The 17927-nt window shown below is 44.2% G+C and overlaps 1 protein-coding gene across 1 annotated transcript; it reads left to right on the top strand.

Annotated features, from left to right (window-relative positions):
• Positions 1-4748: 4748 nt before the first annotated feature.
• MMP8 (matrix metallopeptidase 8) lies at positions 4749-17066 on the top strand. Its single transcript, XM_056115042.1, has 10 exons — positions 4749-4850; positions 7225-7469; positions 8030-8178; positions 8495-8620; positions 12125-12286; positions 13085-13202; positions 14183-14316; positions 15774-15927; positions 16532-16635; positions 16963-17066. Exons 1-10 carry the CDS (start codon positions 4749-4751, stop codon positions 17064-17066), a joined length of 1398 nt encoding a protein of 465 aa, XP_055971017.1.
• The last annotated feature ends 861 nt before the right edge of the window (positions 17067-17927 follow it).

Genomic DNA, 17927 nt, shown 5'->3' with positions numbered 1-17927 from the left:
ACAGGAAGGATTGCTGTGGTACTGAAGGCACCAGACCTTCCTGCCATGGCAAAGCTGCTTCTCTAGTTTCGTGGGAATGTGCAGACAATGACACCAGTTCTCACTCCCTTTGAGACTATCAATTAGAGGTGAGACCTCTAAAGACATGATTGTTTCTGAGTTGTACTAACTAACCCTTCCTTAGTTAGTGTGTGTGTCCTTATGGGGATGAAGTCGTGTGGTATACAATTGGGATTTCCTAAGATTTTGGGGTCACTGTGAATGCTGAGGGACCTTGGCCATTCCTGACTGGAAGAACCAGCAGCTCTAAGATGACAACATCTCCCAAGTAGACTTGGGGGGGAGGCTCATGGCTTGTACTCCACCTGGCCTAGAAAATTTTAACTCGGGCCTCTTGCTTCTTCAAATATCAAGAGTCTTGTGTGAGAGAATAGTAGAGATAAGCACCAGGAGGATTGTTCCATGGCTTGGAAGTCAGATGCACACATTGGGGGAAAAGGCAGCTCAGATAGAGAAGGGACTACCAAGTAAAGGGTGCTTGGAAGGCCCACTTGGGATGGGAAATGCGTGCTGAAAATAGACTAGAGACCGAACATAATGGCCACTTAATACCTCTATTGCAAACCACAACACCCAAAAGGAGAGAGAGAGAGAGAGAGAGAGAGAGAGAGAGAGAGAGAGAGAGAGCATAAAAGAGAATGCCCTGCTAACAGAAGCGGGGCGGGGTGGGGGGAATGGGGTGGGGGTGGGAGGAGGTATACTGGGATCATTGGTGGAGAATGGTGGAGGGATGGGTACTTGATCATTGTATAACAGAAACGTAACCACAAAAATTTATGTCTGTAACTGTACCTCATGGGGATCCGTTAAAAAAATAAATAAATATTTAAGGGGGGAAAAAAGAGTCTTGTGTGAAAGAAGAGATTCGTTTTCTGAAAAATTCACTCACTTCCTGGGGACTGGAGAGATAGCACAGCGGTAGGGCATTTGTCTTGCGCGCAGCCAGCCCAGCCAAGCCAGGTTCGATTCCTCCACCCCTCAAGGAAAGCCCGGCAAGCTACTGAGAGTATCTCGCCCACATGGCAAAGCCTGGCAAGCTACCTGTGACGATTTCGATATAATAAGTCTCAAAATGGAGACGTTACTGGGCCCGCTCTAGCAAATCGATAAACAACGGGAGGACTGTGTATGATTGTGTTCCCTTCCTGACTTGCCTTCATGAATCCATTTAGATGGGGAAGTTGTAGTCAGACACTACCTTGACAGGAAGCAAATGAATTACCCACCACAGAGTGCATGCTCACAAGTCCTACTGTGCACCAGGAGATGTCTTTCTCACCTGCCAGAGAGCAGAGATGGGTGGGCCCTGTGGAAGTCTGTGCAATCAAATGGGCTTGCAAGGAAAAGGGACAGACACTTGCTAAAAATGAGGGAACTGAGGAATTCATCACAGATGTTCTCTGAGAGAAGGTGGTTTGTTGAGGAGGAAGGAAATATCAGGTGGGGCAGCTATTCCAAAGGATGGAAAGAAACTAACTGGTGACAAAGATGGTTCTCTGTCACCGGGACAGATCCTGAGTGCTGGATCAAAATACAAACCCTGTTTCCATGCATTTTATTGCTGATAATAAGGTTATATTTCTAGATGGATTGCATTTGGTAAAAGGTGAAGATTATTAAAGGGGATATGCATATTCAATTAACATCAGGAGAAGGAACAAGGTTGGGAATGAGAGTTTACATTAATGAGGTTAATGAAGCTAAAAAAATAAAACGACATCCCACTGCTGCTACTATGTAAGCTTATCTACCAACACTGTTCCATAAACACATCAATAAATCTTGAAAGAGACCAATTAACTGCAAAATTTTTCCAATACCCTGAGACCTCCGGGTGGCCATGGGAGGGGGGACAGGCCAAGTTCCCACCCCACCAAAGTCCCAGAAGCCACATTCACACCCCAATGGCTGCTGCTGTGCCTCCAAGAGACTTCCCAGTTATATATTCTGGATTTTCTGGAGCATGGAGCCACATCTTCAAACTCTACAACACTGACATCCCAGGAGAACCACACCAAGTTGAATGGGAACGAAACATAGAAGCCAACTAATCTTGACTAACAAAAACATTTGTTAGTTTGACTAACGAAGGCCCAACTATCAACAGAAACTCAGTAAACCCTCATACAGGGACTTAATGTCCCCATGGTAATCTCATAACAATTTTTACAAATTTTCTTTTACTGAAGTATTTTTTGATCATTCCACTAGCCATTTAGGGGTAACAAAGCAATATAAAATATTGTGAGCCTGCTACAAAGGCTTGAGGGGTGGTTGGGGAAAAGGGAGATAACAGTGAAGAGAAGGTGACAGTGGCGGTGGGATTGAGGTTGGAAAATTGAATGCCTGTAACAAGTCATCAAAAACAACTTTGTAAACCACAGTATTTAAATTGAGTGGGGGAGGGGGAGGACAGGCTAGATTAATTCTACTGTCTTTTCTGGCCTAGTGATAAAAAGCTGAAGCAAATGGAGAACTTCTTTGGGCCTGAAACACTGAATGCAACGAAGTCCACAGGTGCCCTGGCCTGGCAGACCTAGGCATGAACACCAGGGCAGCTTTAGTCACCCAGCTCGAAAGGCCACTGGATTCAGAAAACAATAAACCAATACAATGGGTGTCATTGGCCTTTTAATGTTGACTTTCTGTCCCTCCATCATTTGGATCAAATCTTCCATTTCTGTTTCTCTGTAAATGCTGTGCTAATCCCCAGAAGCATGTTCATTCCCACCTAGAGCCTTGTGTATTCTTCACTGTGTTCTCTTTATTTCTTAGAATCCCTTCTTCACACATCATAATCTTAATGTAAAACTTCAGTCCATCCTTTGAAATATCCTTGAAGGATCTTTCCTCCCCAAAGGTTCTTCTCATCAACCCCCACCCCCCGAGTAGGATGTGATTGTTTCTTCCTCTAAAACTCTCTCTCCTTCCTTGCAACAGAGGGAAGGAGAGAGAATCCAACTTATCTGAGTTGTTTGAAAGACTGAAAGAGAATACATATCGAACATTTAAGCCAGTTCTATAGAATACAGACACTTCATACACATTTCTCTTACTTGGTTAGTAAGGACTGCCCACTAAGCAGAGCACCCTGCCCAGGATGAGTTGTGTCATTTTAACCACGGACTCTCTCTTCAGACACATGCACTCAAATTTGCACAAAGCACTGAGTACTGAAAGAAGAGAGCAGAAGTGATTTCCTCACGCACAGCTTCACTCTGAAGCACTTCTCCTTAGGGAAAAGAGAATCTCTACAGCATCATCAATTCCGTTCACAGAACAGACATAGTGAGCAGAGCCGTGACTTGATCACATTCTCAGTAGAGAAGACAGTAAACTGCACAGCCCCCCATATCCTTGTTCTTGCTCTCTCTCTCTCCCTCTCTCTGTCCACCCTCTCTCTCTGTGTCTCTCTGTCTCTGTATCTCTCCCTCTCTCCCCTCTCCTCCTCTCTCTATGTCTCTGTGTCTCTCTCTCTTTCTCTATCTCTCTCTGTCTGTCTGTCTCTCTCTCCTCCCCTGCCCCTTGTACTGAGAGTTATCATGTTTGTTCCTTCACCTGTTGTCAGCACATAGTTATTATTCAGAGTGATAATTCCAAACTATCTTTGTCATGGTGGTCCCTTCTCCATCCCAACTGCCTTCCACAGTGGGAAACTTTAAAGCAGTTTAAGGTCATGGGGGTCTCCCAGTCTGTAAACACACATCCTGAGGCTCAACACTGGCCAGCCTCAGAGCTACTACACACATCAGCTAATGTCTCTGGGGTTGATTTATCTGTGAAATGCATCATCTGCCAGGCCAGCTGAGCAGGAACAGAGCAGTACAATGCCCGTGTCTGGAATGCAGTCTATATTCAGCCCATGCTCATTTCCATCATTAGTGCTGCTTTTTCATGATTCCTGAAGAAAATCTAGCTCAGAGCTCCTTTTCCTTGAGCAGAATTTTTTTTAAATTTTTTTATTAGTGGGGCTGGAGAGATAGGACAGTGGGTAGGGCGTTTGCCTTGCACGCAGCTGACACGGGTTCGATTCCCAGCATCCCAAATGGTTCCCTTAGCACCGCCAGGAGTAACTCCTGAGTGCAGAGCCAGGAGTAATCCCTGTACATTGCTGGGTGTGACCCAAAAAGAAAAAAAAATTATTAGTGAATCATCATGGGGTACAGATACAGACTTACAAACTTTCATGCTTGCATTTCAGTCATACAATGATCGAGTTCCCACCCCTCTACCAGTGCCCATTCTCCAGCACCACTGATCCCAATATCCCTCCCACCACCCCACCCTGTCTCTGTGGCAGGTCATTCCTTTTTGTTCTCTCTTTCCTTTGGGTGTTGTAGTTTGCACTAGAGGCATTGAGTGAAAATTTTTTCAAAAGTAAATATCTAACTGAAAACCCCAAAGGCAATGAGGAGCAAATTGCACTTTTTTTTAAATCTGTTGAAAGAGTCCTCCATTTGGGGTTACTAAACCACATTAACATTGCAAAGTTGTCAGCGTGCAATTAACCTGCATTGCTTCACATTCCTGATGCAGCAACTGTTCAAGACACAGCTGTATAAGCAACTGGCAGAGCCCTGTGCAGACCCCAGACCCTGGGAACAGCTGGGCACTCACTGGTTTCAAGGGCAACCTGGGAGATGGATAGGAAAGTCGTGAGGCAGAGGGCAAGGCACTGCCCATACGGCATGAAGACGCTTTCACTCCTGCTCCTGCTCCACACGCAGCTCTCCCAGGCCTTCCCGGTCCTTTCTAATTCCCTAGAAGAGAAAAATAGAGACATTATTGAGGTAAGTGGACCCTGATTTGGTGTCGGGGTGGAGGGGTTGGGGGGGGACAAGAAATTTGTAGATGGTTTCTCTTTTTAGTTCAGGCAGCCTGAAAGTAATCTCTGCTCAGTTTGAGGTCAAACATCTAGTTTTAGTGACTCAGAGGTTTCTAAACTGGAAAAAAACAGCTGGGTCCTCAAAAAGCAAAATTCTTCACAGGGAAAGTATTGTGCTGAGGGGAATGGGTCAGAAGAAGAGGAACAAATATAGAATGATTGCATTCAGCTGTGGGATATAAAAATATATATAGTTGAAAACTAATATACACATCCAGGGAAAACAGAAGTGAGGAGGACTGATCAACAGTTGGAATCAACCACAAGTGTGTGGGGGTAAAAGGTAGGTAGAGAAGGGGCCAGTATGACTATAATAGCTGGGAATGATCACGCTGGACAAGAACTGAGTATTAAAAGTAAGTGAAGGGATTTGCCTAATACCTTTCAGTATCTGTATTGCAAACCCACAATGCCCAAAAGGGGGGGGGGGGAGAGAGAGAGAGAGAGAGAGAGAGAGGAGAGAGAGAGAAAGAAGGAAAGTGCCTGCCATAGAGGCATGTTGGGGAGGTTTGGGTAGGCGGTGATGAGAGGAAAACTAGGCACACTTGTGCTGGGAAACAGGCACTGTTGGAGGGATGGATGCTGAAACACTGTATGACTGAAACCTATTCATGAACAGCCAGCTTTGTAAGGGTCTATCGCACGGTGATTTAATTAAAAAAAATCTGAAAAATCGGAAGAAAAAAAACAAAAGTCAGGGCTTTTCAAAGCCCAAAACTGTATCACTAAGATTTTCAGCTGGGAACCCCTCTTAGAAGAAATGATTTTTACTATAAGTTAAACATTTTTTAACATGAGCCCTGCCAGTTTCTATGCAACCCAATTACTATAGATCTGGTGATGACAAAGATGAACTCATCTTTACAACCCAAATCCCAAGAGAATATGAGTGACTGAGTATCAGGTGAGAAATTGGGACCAGGATGTGACTGAGTGAGAAAGCATGAGTTCTGCATGTGTGAGGCGCTGGGTTCACCTGGCTGCATGCAACCCACCCTGCCCAGCATCACTGGGTGTGGCCCCTATTTTTTTTTTAGTGGGAAGTTATAAAAAACTAGTCATCAGTCCACAAGGTAATCAGGGGCAATAGAAATAGTCCAGTGGGTAAATCATTTGCCTTGCACAGGTAATCTGATTTTCTAACTACAGATTCTGGGACTATTTGTGAACTCTTGGAAGCACTAGAAAGGCAGAACTTTTTCTTCTGGTGTTCTACAGTACAAAAATCAGCCCCAAATTTTAATATTTACAGGGAATGCCATCTCAAATTCATCACAAACAATGTTCTTGGCATTACAATTTTAGAAAAGCATATTCTTGTTGCCTTTTCTCTTTTTTGTGCCTCTTACAATGTACTAGTAACCCTGGGTGGATTGTGGGGCTCACTAGTTCTTACTCTGTGCAAGACACGCCACTGGCAGTGCTTGGGGAACCCTGTGGCATTCAACAGATGCCATCCCTGTCCTTGACAAAACAGCCTTGTGGAGGGGGAGGGTGCTTACTGTTATTTCCACGTTAGAGAGGAGAGAGAGAGAGATATGCTGTGAACTCAGTTAATGCATAGCACAGCTAAAAATCTAAAACCAAGCCTTTTTGACCCCAAAGTCAGTGCCAACACAGAATATTTCTGTCTTGTAACACTTGCAAAGTGCCAGACATTCACAGACTGCTTCGGAAGAGGAAGACTTAAGGTTGGCTTCTCAAACCCTTAAGAAACTTCATTTCCTAACTGTCTCCTTGTAAAGAGTTACCATGGTGAATAAAGTGCTATTCTCTATGACATTGCTGTCACGCCAAATCATGTTTGGAGTTCTTTCAAAAATGTCAGTTCTCTTTGAGAAGCAACAGGGTGACTTGGGACCTGATCAGGCATCATGGGTAAATCCTTTCTCAGCCGCCTCCACTCCTCAGGGAGATTAACCCTTCCTGACAGTAGGGAAAAGGGGATTTAGAATCTGCCTTGATGCAACTAGCATCTCTAGAAACTATTAAATTCTGGTGGTAGTTTATTTACTTAAAACAAGAGGGAAGACACTTAACTGTCATCTAGCAATTTGCATAAGACTTTGGTCCTTATTAAACACCTATTTTTATACATAACGTTAATTAAAATACTGAGGAGGTGTTTCTTCTTTCCCGTAATTTCTGTTCTCTGAAAGAAACCCATTTGGCTCTAGTCCCCGTGCTATGGTACTTTTTGCCCTGCTTTGATTTCTACAGTACTGTAGATGGGAATGCAAGATATTCCGAGAATAGCCGGTCTGTTTGTCTCTGTCCAGAAATACCTGCAGAACTTCTACCACCTACCAAGAAACGACTACCGATCCGAAAGGAATAAAGGCAGTAGTATCCTTGTTGAGAAGCTGAAGGAAATGCAGCAATTCTTCAGGCTGAACGTGACAGGGAAGCCCAACAAGGAAACGCTGCAGATGATGGCAAAGCCTCGCTGTGGCGTGCCCGACGGTGATGGCTTCATGCTGACGCCAGGGAACCCCAAGTGGGAGCACAGCAACCTGACCTACAGGTGAGATTTCTGACTTTCCAAACTTGCCCAGTCAGTCAGTCAGTCAGTGTTTACAGGACTCTGAGGATACACCAGGTTCTATTCTAGGACTTCAGAGAAGTCAAATGTCACTTCCCTTGGAAATTTAGCTCCTGGGGAAGAGGCATAAGAGTTCACCCAGGTGGTCAAGGTCCCACTAGTGCTTTTCATGCTTTTTTTTGCCATTTATTTTGTCTCTAACAATCTAAAAAGGCCTATGCTAGGCTGTCTCTCAAAAACTCACCTTAGGACTCCAAAGATGTAATCACTTGCTGAGGAAAATCTAGGCTGTCCTTCCATGCATGATAATGATAACAATAATAATGACTCAACATTCGCTAAGCAATGAACTGCATGTGTTTCACCCTCAGTAACCCCCGGAGGGGCCCAACTGACTTTCCCTGACAAGCCCCCTGGCGCCACGGTGGGCCTCGCCTCTATGCCTCTCTCCAGTGGTGCTCCATCGCTTAGGCAGAGGGCAAGCTGCGGGAGGGCTGCGGTTCTGAATAATAAAGTGCCCTTCACACATTTTCATTTTAAAGGATTATTAACTACACCCCACAACTGTCAGAGAGGGACGTGGAAACAGCGATTGAGAAAGCCTTACAAGTCTGGAGCAGGGTAACATCCCTAACCTTCACAAGGCTCCCTCAAGGAGAACCAGACATCAAGATTGCCTTTGTCCCAAGAGGTGGGCTCTGAGATGGTGGGGTGGGGGTGGAGGTGGAGAAGCATGGGGGGTGGGGGAGACTGTGACCTGGAAATCCTGAGACCAGGGTGAAGGGACATGGCATGGCCCTGAGGTGGGTCTGGTGCCAGGATATTGTATGCATGAATGCATGCATCTCTGCCATTGACAGTATTGTAAAATTAAATCAGTATGGCTAAAAATTCTTTTAAAGATACACCAAAAAAAAAAAAGATAGTCTCAAAGAAGTTATGCTCAATTTTGCTTCCCAAGGCTTAACTGCAGTCTGACAAGATCTAACATAAATGACTTTATGTAGATCATGGTGACAACTCTCCATTTGATGGACCCAATGGACTCCTTGCTCATGCATTCCAACCTGGCCAAGGCATTGGTGGAGATGTTCATTTTGATGCAGAAGAAATATGGACCACAACGTCCAAAAGTAAGTTAGCAAAAGTTATCTCCACAATCAGCTTCCAACAACACTTTCCACGTTTGAATTTCTTCTGCCTTCCACACACATATATTCAAATTATTGTAACATTTAAAACTTATGCAACTGACTGAAAAGAGCCAGGAGGGTATCTGGAGAGAGAGTGCAGAAGTTAAGGCACTTGCCTTGCACCTGGCTGACCCTGGTTTGATCCCCAGAACTGCCTGTGGTCCCCTGAGTACCCCCAGATCTGATCTCTTAGCAGAGAGCCAGGAGTATGTCCCGAGCACCATCAGTAGAGTACAACTGAAAAATAAATTTTGAAGGATCAAGAAATTAAGTCAGTTTAAGTTTAGGGCGATAAAGAAGGGAGAAAAAAACTATTGGAACTAATTTATTAACCTTATTTCTCAGTGCAGGAACCATAAAGTGACAGACAATAGCTAAGCCCTACCTGGCTAACAGGCCCTGTTGGTATAAAAACAGTTTTAGGAAATGGGCCAGGCTTACTAACATCTGTGACGATGTTCACATTACAAAGGCATAGCCAAAGCATGGGACAGAGACCATGTGACTCACAAAACCAAAAGTATTTCCTCTCAGTTCCATTTGCAAAAAAAGGTTTTGTTGAGCACTGCTCTATGCTATGTTTTTCTATGTTTATATTTTTACGGAATAAACTGTACGATATTTTGGTCAGAGAACAATTTAAAGATAACAGTTTTATGTATAGTCCATATTCTTTTACCCAGAACATCAAAATATTCAATGTATCTATAAAATAATGTGGCTCATTAATAAGCTACATTGAATCCCATTTTTTTGGTTCTTTAGGTTCCTCCTTCCTTTTCTTCTGTACTTGAACTCAAACCCTAATGCCAATTTGTTCAAGTTTTACCTTTAAAAAAATTTTTTTTATTGAAGCACCTTGATATACACCGTTACAAAGCTGCTCATGATTGGATCTCAGTCATGTTCCAACACCCGGCCCTCACTAGTGTACATTTCCCATCACCAATGTCCCCAGGTTTCCTCCTGCTACTCCCACCTCTCACCCCAGCCTGTTCTTTATGGCAGGCATTTTTCTTCTTCTTCTCTCTTTCTCTGTCTTTGTCTCTCTGTCTCTGTCTGTATCTCTGTGTCTCTGTATCTTTGTCTCTATCTCTCTGTCTTTCTCTGTTTCTGTCTCTGTCTCTCTGTCTTTGTCTCTGTCTCTGTCTCTCTCTCTTTCTCTCTCCTCCCCCCCTTGGGCACTATAGTTTGCAATACATGTACTGAGAGGTTATCATTTTTCTTACTTTACCTAATTTCATCACACAGTTCTTATCAAGAATGATCATTTCCAACTATCATTGTCATAATGGTTCCTTGTCTATCCTAACTGCCTTCTCCTCAAGAAATTGAGGCAGATTTCCAGCTCTGGACAAATCTTCCTGGCCCTTGTTTCTACATCCTAGGGTATTAGTCTCATACTATGTTTTTTCTTTTATTTATGTATTTTTTAATTAGTGAAACATGAGGTACAGTTATAGACTTATAAATTTTTGTGCTTGGGTTTCAGTTATACAATGATCAAGTACCCATCCCTCCACCAGTGCCCATCCTCCACCACCACGGGTCCCAGCATCCCTCCCACCCCTCCATCCCCCATGCCCCACCCTGCCTCTGTGGCAGGGCATTCCCCCTTGTTCTCTCTCTCTTCTTTTGGGTACTGTGTTTTGCAAGAGAGGCATTGAGTGGCAATCATGTTTGGTCTATAGACTACTTTTAGCATGCTTCTCCCACCCTGGGAGGGTCCTCACAACACCCTTTATTTGGTGCTCTCTTCTCTATCTGAGCTTCCTTTTTTTTATTATTATTATTGAAACACCATGAGGTACAGTTGTAGATTTACAATTTTTTGTGCTTGGGTTTCAATTATACAATGATCAAATACCCATTCCTCCACCAGTGCCCATTTCCCATCACCATGGATAATATCCCTCCCACCACCATCCCCCCCATCCCACCCTGCCTCTGTGGCAGGGCAATGCCTTGTGTTCTCTCTCTCTCCTTTTGGGTGTTGTGGTCTGCAAAAGAGGCATTGAGTGGCAAACATGTTCAGTCCATAGTCTACTTTCAACATGCATCTCCCCTCCTGGGAGGATCCTCCAAACACCCTTTATTTGGTTCTCCCTTCTCTATCTGAGCTGCCCTTTCCCCTAGAATGCCCGGCTGGCGGCCTCTAAGCTATGGAGTAATCCTCCTGGTGCTGATCTCAGCTATTCTTGGGTATTAATCTCATATTTTGTTACTTTATATCCCCCAGATGAATGCAATCTTTCTAAGTCTATCCCTCTCTTTCTGACTCATTTCGCTTAGCATGATACTTTTATGATGTACCACTTGTATGTAAATTTCATGACTTCATCTTTTCTAACAGCTACATCATACTATGTTTTTTCATATCTCACAAATGAGTGCATTATTTTGTGTCTGTCCTTCTCTTTCTGACTCATTTAACTCAGTATGATACTCTCCATGTCCATCAATTTATAAGTGAATTTCATGACTTCATTTTTCCTGGTGGCCACACAGCTACCAGGAGGGTGTATATTTCTTTAAAATTATAAATTTAATTATGTTTGATAAAGTTACATATCTTCTGAAATTTCAGAAATTGATTTGTTTAGGAAGTCATCTGATTTTGGAAAAAACAGTCATCTTCTTTCTCATCCAGTCATTTCCTCTTCACCTGGCACTGCTTCAATGACATATTTCTATGGAGGAAACCAATCCTTTTAGAAGACTTAGGATAAAGTTTGGGATACAGAGAGATAGTACAGGGCCCACATCACTTGTTTTATTGTAGCCAAGACTGGTTTCATTCTGGGCATCACATGGCACCCCCCAAGTACCAACAGAAGCACCCCCTGTGGATAGAACCAGGAGTCACCCATAAGCACCACTGGGTACAGCACAACAACATCTGCACTCCCAGTGGTCTAGGTATCCTGAAGGCAAGAATAAGGTCTAAGGAGAGGAAGAGCCAAACCACAGGGCACTTCACAGGGGCTCGGAGCAATGACATACCACAGAACTCTGAATGGAAATTGCCCTTTTCTTTTGGCTCCTCCCACCTTTCTCATCTATGCTGGGGGGTCTGTTCTTCTGAACTCCCCATGCTTCCATGAGCAGAGGTACCATGCAGCCCTGGTACTGTGAAGATCTATCCATCCCTCCAGATGCCATTAGCACTTACCTGGACCAATTATCCAGACTGCTGCCTGGACTGTGCACCACCCGTGTCTACTCTTTCTACCCAAGGGGAGAATGGGAAAGATGACGCAGACAGGGCTGTCCTCCCACTGGGATGCTGCAGCCTTGGTCACCTGCTCACTGGTCACCAATCCTGCTGCTCTGGATCAACCACTTACTCCATCAGCCATCTAGATTGCCCTAGATCAACCATTGACTCCATATGCCATCTAGATTACTCTAGATCAGCCATTTACCTGAGCACTTGCATTCCAGACTACAACCTGTTTCTCGTCGCTGCCCATGAGTTAGGCCATTCCCTGGGACTCTCCCATTCCTCGGACCCTGGTGCCCTGATGTACCCCAACTACGCTTTCACTGAGCCCAGCTCCTACGTGCTCCCCCAAGATGACATCAATGGCATCCAGGCCATTTATGGTAAGGTGGCCACACAGGGCTGCTGCCTACATAGGCATGTGCGTGCGAGCACGTGCAGGCACGCGCGCGCGCGCACACACACACACACACACACACACACACACGGGGGGGATATATTTAAATTGTCTTTCGGACAGAGACAGGAAGAAATTAATCTTTCATGGGGAGGAGGATGATGTGGGGTCAGTCATGTGCATAGAATGCCCCTGAACTAATGTGGGTGGCACCCTCCAGACCTGAAATTTGGGGACCCAAGACCCTTCCCCCACTGGCAGTCAACTGAGGTGGAGACTGGGGGTGGAGGGCATTTCAGTTTCTTCGCCCTGAGAAGGGAAACCCTGGAGTAGGTTCCTGTACAGAGTGGGCAGAGGGGACAAGAGAGGAGGTGACAAGGGTGGTAGGGACAAAGGGAGACACAAGAAACAGACTGACAGGCACTGGGACAGCAGCTCCTGGACCCTCGGGGAATTCATTCAGGACAAGAGAACTTTCAGGGATGACCAGACTCCCCTGAGAGCCGCCATCCCGAACAACCCTGCTCAGGTTCAGCCATGCCCTAACTCCCTCGGCTGCAAGTAGAGCCCCTCAGTTTACACCGCTGACATGCACATCCTTACAGCGGAGGCTGTTGATATTGGCTTTGACACATGCTGTCAGACTGAAACCAACTCACTCTACTGAGGGGGGCTTTGGGGAGGAAGGGAAAGGACTGAGGGCAAAACCAGAAAGAGGAACAGGGCAGATTCTGGTTGCGAGGAGGATGGGTACGGGCACTCAGGCTGGTAAACTCTCTTTCAGGCCCTTCAAACGGTGGTCTGCAGCCCACTGGGCCCACCACACCGGTGGCATGTGACCCCAGGCTCTCCTTCGATGCCATCGCCACACTTCGTGGAGAAATCATTTTCTTTAAGGACAAGTATAAGATGGAACTCTTCTTCCTTTGACTTCTTCTGTGGGTGGATCCTAAGACAGGGCCCTCATTGAGTTCCTAGCTGCCGTGCCACTGAATTCTCCACACATGCAGCACACTGGAATCCACAGTGCTTTGGGGAGAAGTCAAAATGCCCAGGAAAAGAAAATATAATAACAGCTACAAGGATTTGAGCTGCTCGGGAACACCATAGCTGGGTTTGCCCAATACCAAAACATGATTCCATTTAACCCCAAGTCAGTTAAGAAAACTGAAACTTAAGTGATCAACTTATGTGAATGGAGGGAAAATCATCTAACTGATTTCTCTCCTTTTTGCCAATGATCATTGTGTGACTGCATCATCACAAGATGAGTTGTCTTGTGTTACTTTTACTAAGAGATTCTGAATATTCCCATCATTTCATCATTTCATCATCCTGTTATTCGCCGATTGCCTTGAGCAGGCCCCAGTAACGTCTCTTTCATCCTAACCCTGAGATTATATTCAAGGCTCTTTAGGAGAATGAGACCCATCATTGTTACTGGTATTTGGCATATTTGGTACGCCACGGGGAGTTTGCCAGACTGTGCCCTGTGGGCAGGCTACATTCGATAGCCTGCAAGTTTGTCCAAAGTAGGAATGAGATAATAAGATGTCATAAAAAGATGTCTTGATAAGATGTCTTGATAAGATGTCTTGATAAGGTTCCGGGAGCTGGATTTTATAGTCTCCCATCACTTTATAGAAATAATGACAAAGGACTCACAAAAAATAAATCTGCCTGTGGGAGGAGGAAGGAGGGTGTAACTCGCCCTTCCCGAGACTGGCTCTGAACATGGCAGTTTCTGTATGAGTCCCCTCGGTGCAGTTCCTGTGTGAGGCTCCATCACTCATCACTCTGCCCTTCCCTTCTACCAGCACCCCGAGACTAAGTAGCTGGTGCTTAGCTGCGCTGCATGGGTTTCCTCCCCATGTTCGAACAGGTACTTCTGGAGGCGGCACCCTCAGCTACGTCACGTCGAGCTCAATTTCATTTCTCTCTTCTGGACGTCCCTACCACATGGCATCCAGGCAGCCTACGAGGATCCTGACCGCGACCTTGTGTTCCTATTCAAAGGTAAAGGCAACTGTCGAAGGTTTTCCATTCACTAGATTCTGCCTGAATGGGAGCAGCACCTCTTCCTGGTCCTTCCCATACAAGTGAGAATATTACAGTTGCTGGGTTTCAGTCAAGAAATCTGGGTTGTCCCAGAGATGCAAATAAGTACAACAGAAATAACATCTGCACTTGTATGTTTATTGCAGCACTATTTACAATAGCCAGAATCTGGATTAAAACCCTAGTGCCTGAGAACAGATGACTAAAGAATATATACCAACTGGTTTGGTATATCTACACAATGTAATACTATGCAGCTGTTAGAAAGGATGAGATTATAAAATTTGCATACAAGTGGATCAACATGGAGAGTATCATGCTAAGTGAAATGGGTCAGAAAGCGAGGGACAGACATAGAATGACTGCACTCATTTGTGGAATATAAAGTAACATAATAGGACAATAGCACCTAAGAATAGTAGAGATATGGGCCAGTGGGGTGGCTCCACAGCTTGGAAGCCGATCTCATGTGCTGGGGGAAAGGCAGGTGGGATGGAGAAGAGACTACTAAGTAAATGATGGTTGGAGGGATCACTCGGGATGATAGATATGTGTTGAAAGTAGACCATGGACCAAACATGATGGCTACTTAGTACCTATATTGCAAACCATAACACCCAAAAGAAGAGAGAAAGAGGGAATGTGCCTGCCACAGAGTCAGGGAGTGGAAAGAGGTGGGGATGGTGGTAGGGACACTGAGAAAATTGATGGTGGAAAATGGGCACTGGTAGAGGGATGAGTACTCAAACATTGAAACATAATCATGAAAACAAGTCTGTAATGGTATCTCCAGGTGGTTCATTAAAATTTTTTTAAAAAAGAAAGAAAAGAAAGCTGGGGTTGGATTTCCTGCTGCATGAACTGGAGAAGGTAGGCTCCAAAAGGTCTGTTCCCTCCGATGTAGCATGAGAAAACCTCAGCGGACCCTCATTAGTGCTCTTCTATCCAAATACTAATCCAAATACAACTGTCTGAGATCCCTCACAACTGCAATTTAATCTATCTGTAAAAGCCACAAAAACAAGATGTCCAACTGAATGATAGTCTAAACAATTTGAATTTTCTCATAGCTCCTGGACAACAATCATAGCTCAATGAACTTTATTATCTTTTTTTGTTCATGTTTTGGGGATCACATGCAGCAGTGCTCAGGACTTACTCCTGGCTCTGTGTTCAGGAATCATTCCTGGTGGTGCTCAGGGGACCCTATGGTGTTCTGGGAGTCAAACAGGATTGTCTTCATGCAAGGCAAATGCCATAGCTGTACTATGACCCAGGCCCCAACATCTTTATCTTCTCAAAACAATTTGTTCCACTTTTATTTCATTGATAAATTTACTCCAAGGCCATGAAATAGTGTTGGTCCTGTAGGAACGAAAGAAATTTCCCTAACATCTACCCTTGACTGCTGACAGGCAACCAGTACTGGGCTCTGAGTGGCTATGATATTCAGGAAGGTTTTCCCAAGTATATCTCAGACTACGGCTTCCCAAGCAGTGTCCGAGCTATTGATGCAGCTGTTTCCTACGGGAGGAAAACATACTTCTTTGTACATAACCAACTCTGGAGGTAGGTATTTTGTATAAGAGTTTTAAATTTGTTTCTTCATCCTGTCTACAAATTACTGTTAAGGATAAGGCACCTGAAGGTTTTGGAGCCCAGTTGGACTTTGACAGGCATTCTTTTTTCACAAGATGATTAGTATTTTTATGGCCTTTGAAATTTCATTTCTAAAGAATTAAAATGTCTGCGCAAAGATATGGAAGATGCTATATCATGAAACAGAGCAACTTCTGATAAAGCATTCAGAGGGATGCAAAGAAAGACTTAAATCTCACTTTTGAATTAAATTTAAACTATCTTCACCCCCCAAGCACCACCAGGGGTCAACCTTGAGCCCAACAAGGAATAGCTACTGAGCACTGTTGGGTGTGGCCAAAGAAAGAAAAGAGAGAGAAAGAAAAAAGAGAGGAGAGGGGAGGGGGAAGGGGAAGGGAGGGGGAAAGAGAGAGAGCAGACAGAAGGAGAAATGGAGGGAAGGAAAATATTTATTTTCTGAATAAAAATATACAAGAAGGCTCTTTGTAAAGTCTATGTGATTTAATGAAAATTAATTATAATTATAAAAAAAATTATACCCTCTATTGGTGTTAAAACTTTTTCTTTTCATTAGCTACGATAACCAAAACCAACGTATGGATCCAGATTATCCCAAGAGCATAACAAGTACCTTTCCAGGAATAGGAAGTAAAGTTGATGCTGTTTTTCAACAGAACAGTAAGTAAAAAGGGTACAAATACATTTTTTAAATTTAACTAACACATTGGCATCTGACTACTATAATCCTGGGACAAGAACAGGGAATGTTTAATCTAAAATATTTTCATTAGAACATAAAACTTTTTATAGGAAACATCTGTCTTCTGGGGATGGAGAGACAGTGTAGCCAGTAGGGTGCTAGTTCTGCATGCAGCTGACCCGGGTTCAATCTCTGTCACTTTGAGTCCCACCATGAGTGATTCCCTGAGCACCTCCAGGTGCTCCCAACACCCACCAACCCCAATAATCTTCTATCAGCTAATAATCATCTCTTCTTTGTTACAGACTTCTTCCTTTTCTTCAGTGGACCAAGATACTATGCATTTGATCTGTCTACTCATCGAGTTACTAGAGTCGACAGAAGCAACCGGTGGCTTAATTGTAGATAAAACTGAAGGAAAACCAAAATGCTCACATTCAGAATTTGGAAGAGAAGCCTAATTTACCTTTCCTCCCACTGAGTTCTATGGAAGAGGAGCCTAATTCGCCTTTCCTTACTTGGAGCTGCTTCTCCTTCCTCAGTATCTGCCATTCCTATTGTCCGTGGACCTTCCTGAACAGAAATACATTTGAAATTTTATTCTTTTACAGATTTAATTCTGATGTGCAGCAAGTGCACATTTTCCATCAGCAGGTTTTTGGAAACCATGAATTTAAGAGAAACGACACATACTAAAGCAGGTCCTCAAGAAGGGTTTTATCCTTCATCCTCAGCAGGAATCAACCCCATTAACCATGCAGCTAAATGACATCTGATGAAAAGACACCATCGAGGACCTGTAGTCCTCCACCTCGGGCTGGGGAAGAGGAAAGCAAACCTTCTTTGTCACATCAGTGGTCGCTACTTTGTTACTTGCTTCTCTAACTTCTATCTTATTTATTCCTTAGACTCTTTATATATGTCTCATAGGTATCTATTACATGCAATTTGGCTCTAGGTTTTAGTTCAAAAGATTTTGAACATATGTGCTATCTTTTGCCTTTACAAGAGTACAGCATTGCTATTTTCACTCTTGGGGGAAAAAATCGGATTCTTGTGTCTCTCCACTGTCCTCCCCACCCTCACCCCCACCCCCATCATCCCCAGCCTTCCCTCTGCAACCCTCCCAAAGCACAGGCACAAATGAAATGTTGAAGCCTATGAGTGAAGCTTAATTGGAACAAAAGTCTGTAGATGCAGTTATACTGAATCCAAGTGGGCCTGGGAGCCAGAGTCCTTAGGAGAGATGCCCACATAGTGGTACAGATCT

Source organism: Sorex fumeus, unplaced genomic scaffold (genome assembly GCF_029834395.1).
Source record: "Sorex fumeus unplaced genomic scaffold, SorFum_2.1 ptg000028l, whole genome shotgun sequence".
Lineage (NCBI taxonomy): Eukaryota > Metazoa > Chordata > Mammalia > Eulipotyphla > Soricidae > Sorex > Sorex fumeus.
Note: the sequence above shows the minus strand (reverse complement) of the source record. Positions and strands in the feature narration are given on the sequence as shown.